At 38.8% G+C, this 15,286-nt stretch overlaps 1 protein-coding gene across 1 annotated transcript in view; it reads right to left on the minus strand.

Annotated features, from left to right (window-relative positions):
* DCLK1 (doublecortin-like kinase 1) overlaps window positions 1–15,286 on the minus strand; it is a 69,600-nt gene that overhangs the window by 21,358 nt on the left and 32,956 nt on the right. Inside the window, exons 7-8 of the mRNA XM_008590325.1 lie at window positions 14,787–14,933; window positions 1,487–1,620 (exon numbers count right to left, since the gene is read on the minus strand). Of these exons, the coding sequence (XP_008588547.1) occupies window positions 1,487–1,620; window positions 14,787–14,933 (281 nt within the window). The remainder of the gene's footprint in view (window positions 1–1,486; window positions 1,621–14,786; window positions 14,934–15,286) is intronic.

Genomic DNA, 15,286 nt, shown 5'->3' on the forward strand with positions numbered 1-15,286 from the left:
ACATTTTCTGATTTATAAAGCACTGACATACATTATCTTCTTCTGTTCTTCCAACAACCCTGTAGGTTGGACAGGTCAAGTATTTCCTGGTTTACAGAGGAGAAAACCGAGGTTCCCAGTGGTGAGTAACTTTGTTCGAGATCACACAATTAGTCAGTGTCAGAGCTGGGCTCCTACTGAGGTCTTCAAGAGCACAAACAAATCGTCTTTCCACCTGACACCACTCCCTCCCAGCAGGCTCTCAGAGTACGTCCCCAGAGAACATGTGGCTGTGCCCAAGGCAGCACCATCTGAGGGAGGTCTGGCAGGGGTGCAGATGTGGGCTCACTCTACTTTGACAAATAAAAAAATCCTCATTCCAGGGGAGTGCCACATGTCTCAACCACACCCCCTCCTCACCCTATTTCCCTCCCCCTTTCCTTCTTGCCCTCCCCCCCAACTGCTCTGTAATATCTTAGAATGTAAAAATCATATATATAAATAAATTTTAAAAACCTTCACATCTCATCTTAGAATTTCCCTATTGGGATTCCCTTCTCCTCTGTTCTGTATTTCTGCCGTTTTGGTCTATGGTATAAGTAGAAAAACTATCTCTAAGTGGTCACAGTGCAGGGTGCCACCTAGATCTCCAGGTGTGTGTTGAAACTGCTAATGCCACCCACCCTCCCCATTCCTTCTGTTTAAGGACAGCACCTCAGAGCCCTACCTATGGCTCTTGGTAAGACATAGGCTCTTTACTGAGAAAGCTTTTGGCTCAGGTCAACCTGAGTTCAAATCCTGACTCAGCCACTGATAGTTATAAGCTTACATGATACTTAACCCTCAGAGTCTCTGTTTATTCATGTGCAAAATGAGAATAGTACCATCTACTAGAAGAGTAAGAATTAAGTAAATGAGTTTAAAGCCCGGAACATAGTAGGTCCTTAGTAAGTAATAGGATACCCTGCCTTCTCCCCCATTCTAGAGTCGAGATTGTCATTCATATGATTCTGCACACAGAAACCAGCAAATTCCCAGTGGCCCTCTGATGTCTAAGGGTGTTTGTGCTCCACTGAAAATCAATTGATCTCCGAGAGGGACAAAATGGGACTGGGACTAGACAACGAGGGCAGCTGAGAGAAATGACCACAGGAGACTAATCACTGCACACAGCAATGTCTGTTTCTGTTATCGCCAAAAGTGAGTTAATTACCATGGCTGTATGTTTCTTGGTTAGTCTGAACATTTCTCACTCTGTGGTTAATAACTTCTGTTCTGCCTCTAACAAAGGCCAAATGGATGCCTTAAACAAGATTGCAGTAATTGGCAACTTGATTGGGAAAACAGAGAAAATGGCTCCCACTGCAAAAGTTTAAAAAAAAAGGGGGGCGAAAGAAACCTGGTAGCTAATTCTGCCCGGATGGGACATGCAGCACTATTTTTCTTATTCTTGAAGCAGGCTACTTCTTTTGCAAGCATAGCACTTAAACATAAGAGAAGCATTTACCCAGTCTCTGCAATGATTTCTGGAGCCACGTATGTCGGGGTGCCACAGACTGTGTACAGGGGGCCATCTACAATGGTGGCCAGTCCAAAGTCACCCAGCTTCAGTGATTTGCTGCCATCTTGGTGCTCATACACCTGAAATAAAAGTAAAAAGTACAATCACCTTAAAATCAAGAACTCAAAAGCCTTTTCTTGAAGAATTGAGGGACACTGTGGTTTAAATTTAATGTCTAAAAAGTACAAAAAATAAGGCAATTATACAAAGATATATATACAAGATATGTTTCTTTCTTTAGATGACTGTAAAATTGGAAACATGACAAATAACTAGCAAATGAGAATTCATAGTGGATGCTATATTACCATCAAAATGGTGATGTAGGTTTGTATTAACTGAAATGAATTCTGTTTGGGAAATGAGGACAGCAGATTTCAGGCTGGTCTGTATAAAATGTCTAGTAAAGAAAATAAATAGGTGCAAGGAAAAAAGTCTGAAAGAACAAAGTGTTGGTGTGTCTGGTGGACAGTGTTGGTGTTTCTGGTGGCGGAATTATGGAAGTGTTTTTCCTTTTGCTTATCCATATTTGATGTTTTCTACAATTAAAATTGATTTGCATAACAAAATGAAGTATAGAAAGCCTCTAGTGCAGTATCTCCAATTTATGAAAATAATTATCTTTTCATTCCAATACAAAAGAAGCCTTAAAAATGCAGTTCTTCAGTAACTGAACAACAGCAAAAAAACCCCTACACATATACTAAAATATTTTATTTTCAGTGCTGCACATTCCTAATAAGACCTATTTATATATTTTTATTAATAATTGAAAGGGATATTAACATTTCATTTCACCTGTGGCAATTTGGAAAGATTTATCAGGTGCAGAGTAGGTATTCTGTCCAGGTTTCCTTATTAAGGCAGTAAAAGTATCCAGTCTTTCACCCAACAAATCAAGAAAAGGATGTTTGTGACTCTAGGCAAGTATTTAGACTCCTTTAATTCTAGCCATGATCAAACCAAGTGGATCTGCTCTAAAAAGTATCCCAGACAACGTTTGTTTCAAAGAAACGATCAAAGGGCATTCAGAATTCGGTGCCCTCTGTTGGAATCGATGAGATAAAGAAAAGAAAACCACAGTAAAAGGTTAGTATTTCCAGCTAGGGCAATCTTTAGGAGACGCCTCAAGGAAATGGTGAACTTTTCCATGTACATCAAAATGATTCGTTCAGCAAGTTGAGGCTTACTTGTTCTTCTGTTATCACTCTGTGACCATTTGTTACTCGCTGCAGCAGACTGAACCTCCTACACAGCAAAATGCAGCTCCCCACACCAGGAGCGCCGCTACTGTTCACTCACCATGTCTGCCTTCTTTTGGAACAAGTAGATTAGCTCTGCATTTCTGCAGGATAGAGTGCAGATGTTTGGCCAGCTAAGCTGCAATATCAGCAGTGATCCTTTGGATCCAAGTGCTTTGGCAGAGGCAGGCAGGCAGTTACATCCTCCTCTCTGGAAAGACTGTGTTTTTTCTTGGCTGAAAATATTCTTTTATATTCTCGTCACTCATAACATAGGGTCTTCTCCCCAAGGGCTCTGGGTCATGACCAAGTCTGGACTGCCCAGGGGGAGGCATCCAAAGACCTGTGAGGTCACATGCACTTGGGTTTTTAGGGCAAAGACAACCACGTGTCCTTCACAGATGTGGCTTTGCCCAGTTGTCACTGGGATGGACACTGTCCTCCCTACTTAATGAAGAAGCTGTCCAGCCCTGGTCACTATAATCTGGTCAGAGTTAGAGGCTTTGAGGCATCAGAACTGCAAAACACAATATTGTCACCAGCCTAAATGCTCTCAGGCAAAAGAAATCCCTAAATTATAGTCTTAATCTTAGCACGTTAGCTGTTGTGGTCATCCAAATGACAAGCAAATGTTTTTCATGGAAAGAAATCTGAGATGGAAACATCTAATAGTTTGTCTAGTTTATTTCCCAAACAGAGAAGAATTGTTTACTTCCTTAATTCCGTTTTGTTACCAATAACCTTTCTAAAATGAAAAATAATCTCTTGCTTTGATGTTCTGTTAGGTCCAAACATTCATGATGTGTGCTTTGTGAGGTTGTACAGATTTTGATTTATTCGACTCCATTTATGCAAGAATTCTGTAGCTTTTTTCTGAATGTAGTATCTATGTCATCTAATTTTATTCAAAAGTTGGACAAAAGCAGATGTTGATGGAGCCGGTCATAAGTCCCATTTAGTTTTGAGTATGACCACATAATTCTCTTACATGTGGCAAAGGTTTTATTTTTGAGCATCTCCATTTTCATAGGAATTCCATCTAACATATAGCCGTACACCAATTATATTAAATACAGATAAGAAATATCATTCAAAGTTTCAATAACTAAGAAAAAAAACCCACTACGAATCCTACCTAAAATAAAGAAAATGGGCACCTAAAAGTAATAATACTGCTAAAAATCCCAAACCCATTTAAATAAAATACACACAATCTATAATTTTAATGTTCTTTTTCTCTCTCTTTAACAATTTGTCCAATGTTTTTCTTTTGCTTTGAAAACCGGACAGTAGAATTTTCATGAACATAGAGAGGTTCAAGTGATGTTTAGGAGAGACAGTGAGGGCTTAGAGACAAAGGCCTATCCCATGTAATTGAAAACATATCTAGACATGAGTCCACTAGCAATGCTGCAACAACATGTTTTCACATGTGAATAATGTCTAGGCCTCTAATTTGAAATTCTGTTGAACTCACTGTCAGGCAGGGCAGGAAACAAGGTTACTTTGGGTTTTTCTCTGTCAACACTTTGGGAGAAGGACGGAGAACATGCCGGTGTTTCTCCTCCTGCACTGGGAGAGCCCCTTTCCTGAGCCTCCTCACGCTGGTGCTCACCGTGGGCTCCTGCTGCAACTTGAGCTGCATTCACCCCCATCTCTTACCCAGCCAATTACAGAGGGGCATGAGAGAGGCCACTTGAAGATGTAATTAAAACTGGTTAAAAATCAGATTGCTAAATACATCTGTTTCAAGTGTGCACATGCACACACACACACACACATACACACACATCTTCGCAAAACCATCTCTAGCAAGTATTTTTTCAAATGGCAGCTATAAATTCACTTTGAACTAAGTTTGTAATTAAAAGTTAGGAAGTAGGAAAGGCTTTTAACAAGTTCACATTTAAAAGGCCAAGTCCTTGGCTTCTACTCCTCTCTGAACCAATTCTGACTTTGTTCCTCAGTGTTTCTGACCATCCTCACCATCCTTCAGAATGGACAGTAGCAGCCTGCAAAGGTAGGCTTGGACAGCCTGAGCCAGCAAGCAGGGTTCTGGTGTAAGGAGCACTTGGTGCTATAACTGTATTTTAAAGTCTCTATAAAACATGACCCACACATGAAGTGGGAGTACATTAATTGTCACTCAAGGAGTATTCACAACATGAGATATCATTTAATGCTCATCCTAGGCCCTTTAAATACTATAGATGTTCCCCCACATTTTAAACACTGAGGGGCTATTAAAGAGACGGGGATTAGTGCAAATTACCCAGTATGTAGTGCTTTCACTGTTTTAACTAAGCAATAAAACTGTGTAATTGTACAACACTAATTGAATGCAGCTACACATAATTGTGGGCTGCCATATGTATCCTATTACCGTAAAGATTGTCAGTATTTTGTAAGCTGCTCTTGTGATCATTGCAGATGGCTACAGTCAGAGAAGTTGTTCTCTAGGGTTTATTATATGGCTATAAAGACATTCCATGATTTGACAGACTAAATGTGTTAAATGGCAACAATTATGAAAAAGGTTCCAATTAAAAGCTGAAGCCATGTCCTACTAAGAAAAGATTCAATAAAAGGTCAGGTATGCAGATTTTTGGGAACACTGGTATTTTACACGGGATTTTTCTTTTTTAAAGAAGACTTTTATTTTTGTTTCTTTTTCATTTATTTGGGGTTTCACACTAGCTGTAACTTGCTGAACAGTAGATGTTTGGGCATATGCCTGATTTTCCTTGGATGGGAAACTGAGACCATTTGGAAAAGTTATTTGAAAAAATAAAACATTTAATATATAGTCATAAAATGCAGCCGGTGGCCATAAAATATTATGAAAATTCACAGATAACTTGAACCCAGTCAAATGGTTTCTGAGATTCCCATAATAGAGAACTAAAAGCTGACTAATATAACAGATGTGTTGGAACAAACATAATTCTCAATGTTGCTGTGAATTCAAGGACAACCCTGTTGAAACAATGGCTAATGAATCATTAGTAACCACTGAAACAGTTTTCAGGGAGGAGCTCGATAGATACTAAAAATTATTTCACCAAATAGAATTGAACAAAAGTGGCATGAAATGGACAAAGCCATGAATAAAGGTCAATTTACTTTTTAACATATATGGTATCCATTAAAAAAGACATTGATTTTCCTCCAGCCTGGTACATGGCCTTTATGATGCTTTCTAAGGAAAATGGATTAAATTTAAATCTTTAATCTTTAAGATGTGAAGTGTAACAATATTTAAGCAAGGGGTTAGTTTGTAAAATGCACTTTATGGTCCACATACTTTTGAATTAGATCTCCTGGAAAAAAGTAAACTCTAATAAAAAACCATTTTATGTAAAATATTTATAAAATCAAAAGTTAAATAAAATAATAAAAATAACAAAAGATGTACAGAAGTCAGAAAGGAGTAAATCCAAAGAGAGGTAACAATACTAAAGAAAAAAATACAACCACTTTTCAAAGTATTACACTGTAGATATCTGGGAAGATGGAGAAGTGAATGGAAACACCAGGAAACCTGATTCTCACCCTCAATTTAAAATAGTCATGAAACTATCTAAAAAGGAGCTCCATGCAGCTGCAGTAAGATACATGAAACATGCACATTCCAGATTTTGTTAGAAATCGTACATCCTAGGCTTTTGCCAAAACTGTGGGAACTCAAGGTCATTGTGATTTTTTAAATTTTATTACATTTTTGTCACACGATTAATAGCCAACATATCATTGTACAAAAATTAGAGAAGACAAATCCTTGTAGAGGAAATGGAACTAAATTCACCTATAATCTCTATACTCAGAAACAACCAGAGTTAGCATTCTGGGGCACGGACTTCTAGAGCTTGCTTTCTCTCTCTTTCCTGCTCCTCTTTTTCCACTTGACAATACATGCTGAATGTTTTCCTGAGTGAATAAGCATATATTTATGTCATTATTTTTTGTGGCTGCTACATGTTCCATTATATGGATGCACCATAATAATAATCCCACCAACGACTCTGCTGTCATTTATTGAGCACACAGGATAAGCCAGGCATCACGATGAGGACTTCATGAGCATTGCCCCGTTTATCCTCACCATCACTCAAGTATTCTCACCAATATTTTGTAGATGAGAAAATTGAGGCTCAGTAATTAAGTTAAGTAACTTGTCCAGTGTTACACAGCTAACAAGTGACAGAGCCAGAACTTAAACTCAGATAATTCAGAGTCCATGAGTCTAACCAGTAGTTTCTCCTGCCACACCATCCTGCTGTTATTTAACTAATCGGTACCCTGAGGTAAGTTGTTTTAATGTATACTGGGTTTTCCCCACACTAGAAAACACTGAGATGAACACACACACACACACACACACACACACACACACACACACACACACACACACACACATCCCTGTATACATATCTAGTGTTTCCCACTGAGGTTACATTTTAGAAGTAGAATTACTCGGCTTCAGAGTGCACATATTATTTAAGGCTTTGGTTATATATTACCAAATTGCCTTTCAGACAGGTTCTACCAACTTACTTTTCCACCAGCACATGAGAGATAACTGGTATCCATCTAATATTGCCAATACTGTACATTATTTTTAATCTTTGCTAGTCCAGTAAGGATCCCGCTGTGGGTTCGGATCCTATATGGGGATGGCTGGTGCACTCACTGGCTGAGCGCGGTGCGGGCGACACCACGCCAAGGGTGGCGATCCCCTTACCGGTAAGGAAAAAAAAAAAAAAAAGGAATTATATTATTTAAGCCCTAAATGAAAGAAGGATGAGTAGTGGAGCAGACAGACACAGACCTGCCAAAATGACACTTTTCCTTCCTGTCCTTGTCTCCCTAATAGAATCACAGGTCCTTGAACAAGAAGGGCCTTCAGTAAATGCTTAATACAGCAACTGGCATATTATTGTACTAAATAACATATCAGAAAAAATATTGTTTGTCTTCTGTTTTCTATCAACTTTCATCCAAATTCAGAGCAGAATTTTCTTCTAAACACCCACAAAAAGGATCATTCCGTTTCTACTTGTACACTTACAATGACTATAAGCTATGTGTAATAAAGGCCATTTAATTTTCAAACCCAGATGTAATTGTCAGAAAGATTTTTCTTATGCTAATTCCAAATCTCTCTCCCATTAAGGTCTTCTCTTTAGTTTTAGTTCAGCACTTTCAAATACAGCACAAAAAGTTCTCCTGACTTCCATTTGGCAGCCTTTTACATATCTGATGACAGCCACCATGCTTCACAGAGCCATCCCTTCCCCAGGTAAACACCAGGTGAACCCCTGATGTGTTACCATACAGGGTAATGTGGTGTGAATAAGGCACAGGACTCTGATGGCAACACCATTTCAGTGAATTAAGTCTAAGGTCACATCAGTATTTTTAGCAGCCATGTCACACTGAGACTCACACTGAATTAAAAGCCTTTTGCAGGTCAATGAATAGCCTTTTGACCTCTAGTCAGGCCAAGTTTTCCCATTACTGTTTTTCTGTAATCATCAATAACACAAGTATGGCAAAACCACTTAGTTCAAAGAGATTTATGTTTACCTCTCGTTAAATTCCATCTAACCAATTTTGGACCCTTACAGAGCCAGATATTTTTGGATCTCAGTTCTGTCACTTGGTTAATACATCTTCATTTCAAGTCACTGGTAATACTGACTGTGGCAGGGCTAGTGACAGACTTGTGGAAGATGACTAGCTCCCTTCCTTTTGCTAATCCCCAGTCCATTAATAGACACACTCTGGTGGCTCAAGTTCATAGTATAGGGGATTGACTACAAATCTACCCAAGTGCATTTTTGTCCCTGACCTCTAGATACACTCTATTTGTGTCACTTGCCTTGTCTAACAGTGTAGTTGGCTATGTTATGACAAAATAGACTTATTTTGGGATTGAGAGTCGTGTGATGAAGGCAGAAGGAAATCCACTATTGTGAGCTTGGTGTTTTCTTGAATTGGAAATTAAGAAGAGTTAGAGCACAGCCTATGATCATCACTTGGGGCGATCACTTGCTGGATATAATCCATTAAACGCAAATGAGCAGCATGAGCTGCGCATGTCATTTTGACAGGCAGCCAGCAGCAGGCACAAACGCTTGGGCAGAGAGTTTCTGAAAGAAAACTTCTGACCCAGAGAGGCAGTTTCACTGAGAAACTGCTTTTTCCTGGAGAGTATTGGGGAGTTTGGGTGGAAAGAGATTTTTAAACATAAATTTTTACATTTGAAGAAAATTGATGTGTTTATTTCTGGAGTCTAATAATTAAACTAGTGATGTAAGTTATATTTTTGCCTGTACAGACTTTAATTTTTGTTAGGCGGTGGAATCTGTGTATACATTTTTAAAAGGCCTGCCCAGCTCCCTAGAAGAAACACAAGTTGCTACTGATGATTTTTGCTTTCAAGGGTGCAAGCTTGCCATCTAGTGGTGATTCATGTGAACTGAAGGCATTATATATTGGAGGTTTTTTGTTTTTTAAAGCCAACATAGTTCCTTTAGTCATAAACTTTCCTGACACACACACATACACGCATAGTGGTTCTATGTATAAGTGCAGCTGGGGCAACACTGCGCTCTCTCCCCACTCAGTGAGGTTTATACTGAGGCCAGCGTGAGTCCTCCATGTAATAGATGAGCTGGGAAATGGCCTGGGCTTGTGTTGTCAGCTCTGTCCCCTATTCTGTGAAGAAGTAGCACTCATTCACTCACTCATGCATCTCATCCCCTCTGTCATCCACCTGTCACTCATCCATGTAATTATTAAGCACAGGCCTGACAACAAGCAAAAAGAACCACGTCAAATCATTGGCATGATTAACTTAGGAAAAAAGCCTTAATAATGATATAATAATTTTATGAAGTATTTTTATTGGATCAGTTCTCAGATTTCATCTAAATGTGGCTAGAAATATCACTGTAACTCAAATCATATTTCCCTTTAAAATACTTTGACTTGACCAAACACTTAAGAGTTAAATAAATCATTCATAGTCTCGATATAGAACCCTGAGGCCAAACTATATTTTTATATTATTCTATAAGAATTAAAAATAAAAAAATGCTAAAACTTCTATATATATAATTATACCACATAAAATGAATTTTATAGCTGAATTAGACATTTCTACAAAACACTTGCTAGTTATAACAAATATTAATCATTAACTAGCAAAAATCTTGTTAGCAGTCTAACAATTTAGAAGGATTTTGAGGTCTTCTAATAAAACAGCAAAGCAAAGTGTGCGGTGAGGCCTTTTTATTTATTTGGTAAGTTTAGCTGTAGTAAGCAAATCGATACAAATCTTTTATTATTAACTTTATCATAGCATTTTTCAAAAATAGTCTACAGCTCCGCATTTTGCCACAAAGTAGAAAATCCGTGCATGGGTAAATAGTAAAATTTTAAAAGCAATGTCAGAAAAAGATGAAAAATGATTTTTACTGCATATAGTGTTGTTTTTAAGCAGTTTTATTTCCAGGGATAATTTAATTTTTATTACAAATAAAGGGAAATAAAAGGAAGGGAATTAATGTTATGTGTTATCTCTTTATCTTCATAAAATCCCTTTAAAGGTGGCTCGAGGAGTTAAGTAACTTGTTCAAGGTCATAAGACCAGCCACTGGAAGAGTGAAGCACTTGGTTTTGAACTTTTGTCTGTCTGACCATAAATCCTGAGTGTGTGAAGTTGTACTTCCCATGTGTTTCTGTCTTATTCACACAGAAGCTCAACAGAATATGAAATTTACAGAGTTCTCATGTGCAATTAGTGACTTTGTTTACCTTATTCTTTTCTTCTATTTTATCCTGTAATAGATTTATCCCTGCAGAGTTCACCAACTCCTCCCCTCTGTAGTAAAAAATTACCATAAAAATGAATAGAATCTCTTTAGTTTTTCATGTACATATTTTGAACCTATATTATAAACAACTGCAAAGATTTCCCTGTATATTTCAGATGCTTAAATTAGGCGGAAACAAAAGAAAAAAGGATAAAACTTTTTAAAAAAATTTTTGGGTAATTTGCAGTGAAAGATGTTAGAATGAGCCCAATACTTAAAAAGTGTCCTGCAAATTGTAATTTTAGTAAAAGCAGACTGCTGTGTAATCATTGATGGCATTTACAGAAATAGATAACGCTCTGGCGAGCAGCGAGTGAACAATGGGTGCACAAAACGGAACTGCCAAAGGAAAGGGGGAGGGGAAATGAAACTTTAATTTTCAATTACGGAAGTTTTGGAGCTCAGAGAAATTATTAAACAAAGGCCCACTTGTTAGTCTGTTCCCATGAGACCATCCTCCATAATTCAGGAATAATGAATGCGGACGAGAGAAAATTGCTGCCGTTCATGGAGGCCACTGTGCAGAAGGGAACGTTTAGGCTGCTGCGGAAATGTGGAATTTGAGGTGCCATTAGGTCAGAGCTCGGTCATTTGACCTCAGCTGCCTTCCTTAGCCAGTAGCTGCAAGATTACCAGCGTAATTGCAATTAACTAATTGTGTGCATGTTTATTTCTTGAATGCCTATCTTTCCTGCTTGAATATCAACTCCATGAAGGCATGTGTCTCTCTTGTTCCCTCACTGTCCTTGGCATGTAGCAAGCACTCAACCTCTCCCTTTTCATGTTTATTGTAGTCTAGTGAGTCTGGGCTTTGTGGTAGTTTGGAACTAAGCTGAGATCTTGGCTCTTCTACAATAAGCTGTTTCAACCTTGGGCAGGTCATTCAATTTCTAGGGACCCAGTTTCCTTACCTGTGCAATGGGACTATAATAGAACTTACCCCATATGGTTGCTGTACGGATTAATGACTTAGCACAGAGCAGAGCACTTGGTTCTCCACAAAAGCAGATCTTATTAGCTTTCCCTTGTGTAGTGGAAGTTGGGTTGCTCATGTGCTTTTAANGATATAGAACCCTGAGGCCAAACTATATTTTTATATTATTCTATAAGAATTAAAAATAAAAAAATGCTAAAACTTCTATATATATAATTATACCACATAAAATGAATTTTATAGCTGAATTAGACATTTCTACAAAACACTTGCTAGTTATAACAAATATTAATCATTAACTAGCAAAAATCTTGTTAGCAGTCTAACAATTTAGAAGGATTTTGAGGTCTTCTAATAAAACAGCAAAGCAAAGTGTGCGGTGAGGCCTTTTTATTTATTTGGTAAGTTTAGCTGTAGTAAGCAAATCGATACAAATCTTTTATTATTAACTTTATCATAGCATTTTTCAAAAATAGTCTACAGCTCCGCATTTTGCCACAAAGTAGAAAATCCGTGCATGGGTAAATAGTAAAATTTTAAAAGCAATGTCAGAAAAAGATGAAAAATGATTTTTACTGCATATAGTGTTGTTTTTAAGCAGTTTTATTTCCAGGGATAATTTAATTTTTATTACAAATAAAGGGAAATAAAAGGAAGGGAATTAATGTTATGTGTTATCTCTTTATCTTCATAAAATCCCTTTAAAGGTGGCTCGAGGAGTTAAGTAACTTGTTCAAGGTCATAAGACCAGCCACTGGAAGAGTGAAGCACTTGGTTTTGAACTTTTGTCTGTCTGACCATAAATCCTGAGTGTGTGAAGTTGTACTTCCCATGTGTTTCTGTCTTATTCACACAGAAGCTCAACAGAATATGAAATTTACAGAGTTCTCATGTGCAATTAGTGACTTTGTTTACCTTATTCTTTTCTTCTATTTTATCCTGTAATAGATTTATCCCTGCAGAGTTCACCAACTCCTCCCCTCTGTAGTAAAAAATTACCATAAAAATGAATAGAATCTCTTTAGTTTTTCATGTACATATTTTGAACCTATATTATAAACAACTGCAAAGATTTCCCTGTATATTTCAGATGCTTAAATTAGGCGGAAACAAAAGAAAAAAGGATAAAACTTTTTAAAAAAATTTTTGGGTAATTTGCAGTGAAAGATGTTAGAATGAGCCCAATACTTAAAAAGTGTCCTGCAAATTGTAATTTTAGTAAAAGCAGACTGCTGTGTAATCATTGATGGCATTTACAGAAATAGATAACGCTCTGGCGAGCAGCGAGTGAACAATGGGTGCACAAAACGGAACTGCCAAAGGAAAGGGGGAGGGGAAATGAAACTTTAATTTTCAATTACGGAAGTTTTGGAGCTCAGAGAAATTATTAAACAAAGGCCCACTTGTTAGTCTGTTCCCATGAGACCATCCTCCATAATTCAGGAATAATGAATGCGGACGAGAGAAAATTGCTGCCGTTCATGGAGGCCACTGTGCAGAAGGGAACGTTTAGGCTGCTGCGGAAATGTGGAATTTGAGGTGCCATTAGGTCAGAGCTCGGTCATTTGACCTCAGCTGCCTTCCTTAGCCAGTAGCTGCAAGATTACCAGCGTAATTGCAATTAACTAATTGTGTGCATGTTTATTTCTTGAATGCCTATCTTTCCTGCTTGAATATCAACTCCATGAAGGCATGTGTCTCTCTTGTTCCCTCACTGTCCTTGGCATGTAGCAAGCACTCAACCTCTCCCTTTTCATGTTTATTGTAGTCTAGTGAGTCTGGGCTTTGTGGTAGTTTGGAACTAAGCTGAGATCTTGGCTCTTCTACAATAAGCTGTTTCAACCTTGGGCAGGTCATTCAATTTCTAGGGACCCAGTTTCCTTACCTGTGCAATGGGACTATAATAGAACTTACCCCATATAGTTGCTGTACAGATTAATGACTTAGCACAGAGCAGGGCACTTAGATGGTTCTCCATAATTTCTAGGGACCCAGTTTCCTTACCTGTGCAATGGGACTATAATAGAACTTACCCCATATGGTTGCTGTACGGATTAATGACTTAGCACAGAGCAGAGCACTTGGTTCTCCACAAAAGCAGATCTTATTAGCTTTCCCTTGTGTAGTGGAAGTTGGGTTGCTCATGTGCTTTTAAACTTGAGCATGCATTCAGATACCTGGGCAAGCTGGCTGCAATGTGGATTTCTGCACCCTGTCACCAGTCACCAGATTCTGATTTGCTAGAGCTGCATCCAGACCCAGAAATTTGCATTTTTAACAGGCATCTGGGAGTAATTCTGATGCATTGAGTCTTTGGACCACCCCTGGAGAAACACTGCTCTGGAAAGAGAATCATCAATTCCCACGTTTCTGAGAGATGGGCAAACTAACAGGGGTCACATACTATACGTGATACTTGGGGGTGGAAAATGAAAGTAAAAAAACTAGCATCTTCAGAGGAAGAATATATAAATGAAATACATTTCTTTAAAATTCTGGCATGAAGAACCAGCAAAATTTCTTCCACTCTTACCAGTGACAGCTCCCATGCCTAGTCCCTGCCTCCTCACTTCTTTCCAAACTGTCCCCTTAATAACTGGGATAGGAAAGGGCCCTTATTTGCTTGCGGGGAGGACTCTCAATGTTTCCCAGAGATATGGAGTTCAGCAAACACAAGCCAAATAGTTGTGAAGGGGAGAAGGATAAATCAGTGTTCTTCATGATTATTTTTATGCTGAGGGGCTGGTGTCTTTAAAATCCATTTAAATTTATTTCTCTCAAGTTTTAGATCATATTATTGAGATGTAAAGTTCAGAGACTAAGAGAAGGTGTAAAAGCGCTTCCTTTTTTTCCAAGTAAAACTTTCTAACAGAAAAGTGCTGTGGATGAATAACCTACGTGCAAATACTCCTTCTCACTATCTTGTCCTGGCCCAAGGTGTTAACACAGCTCTAGACTTTCGGAACTCTAGTTCCTACCCCTGTGCCCTGCTTTTATTTGCTAATAAGTCAGGTGCTCTTAAGGGCACATTAACTCATAGGTCAACTTAAAAGGCTAGCTTCCAGTTAGATACCGAAGGCCTGCTGGAAACTAGCCTTTAAGATAAATTTTTTAAAAAAAGAAAAAAATAATCCATATTCACTCATCAGTGCTTGGAACTCAGGGTGCCCCGAAGTCAGAGTTCCACTTACCAGCAGGTTCTCGGGCTTGATGTCGCGGTGGACGATGTTCAGGCTGTGGAGGTATTTGATGGCACTGGCCAGGTTGTACAGCATCCCACTGGCATCTCGCTCGGTGTATTTGTTGGTGGAAGTAATGGCATCAAAAAGGTCTCCGCCCTGAGAAGAGAACAGCAGGTGGAGCAGCACATTAATAGACAGGTCAGGCGGGACCCTGCGGAGGTGACCAACAAACGACAAGGAAATGAAGAATGGACACAGGATCTCTGGGGTCCCAAGGGCTTTCCCTGCTGTTTCCCTCTCAAAGACCCATAAGACTTTATGGTGATTTCTCTCCTTACTGTGAAAACCAGCAACGTTTCCTCTAGAGCTCAAAAAACAAAAGGAGCCAGGTGAGGACTCTTCATCCCCAGACCCATGGCCACTTGCACAGCCCCCAGCCAGGAAGGAGGAAGTGTGGCTGGGTCTCCAGGGCAGAGGCCTCGTGCCACGTGGGTGTCCTGCTGGCACAT

This window comes from Galeopterus variegatus, unplaced genomic scaffold (genome assembly GCF_000696425.1).
Source record: "Galeopterus variegatus unplaced genomic scaffold, G_variegatus-3.0.2 Scaffold5995, whole genome shotgun sequence".
Taxonomy (NCBI): Eukaryota; Metazoa; Chordata; class Mammalia; order Dermoptera; family Cynocephalidae; genus Galeopterus; species Galeopterus variegatus.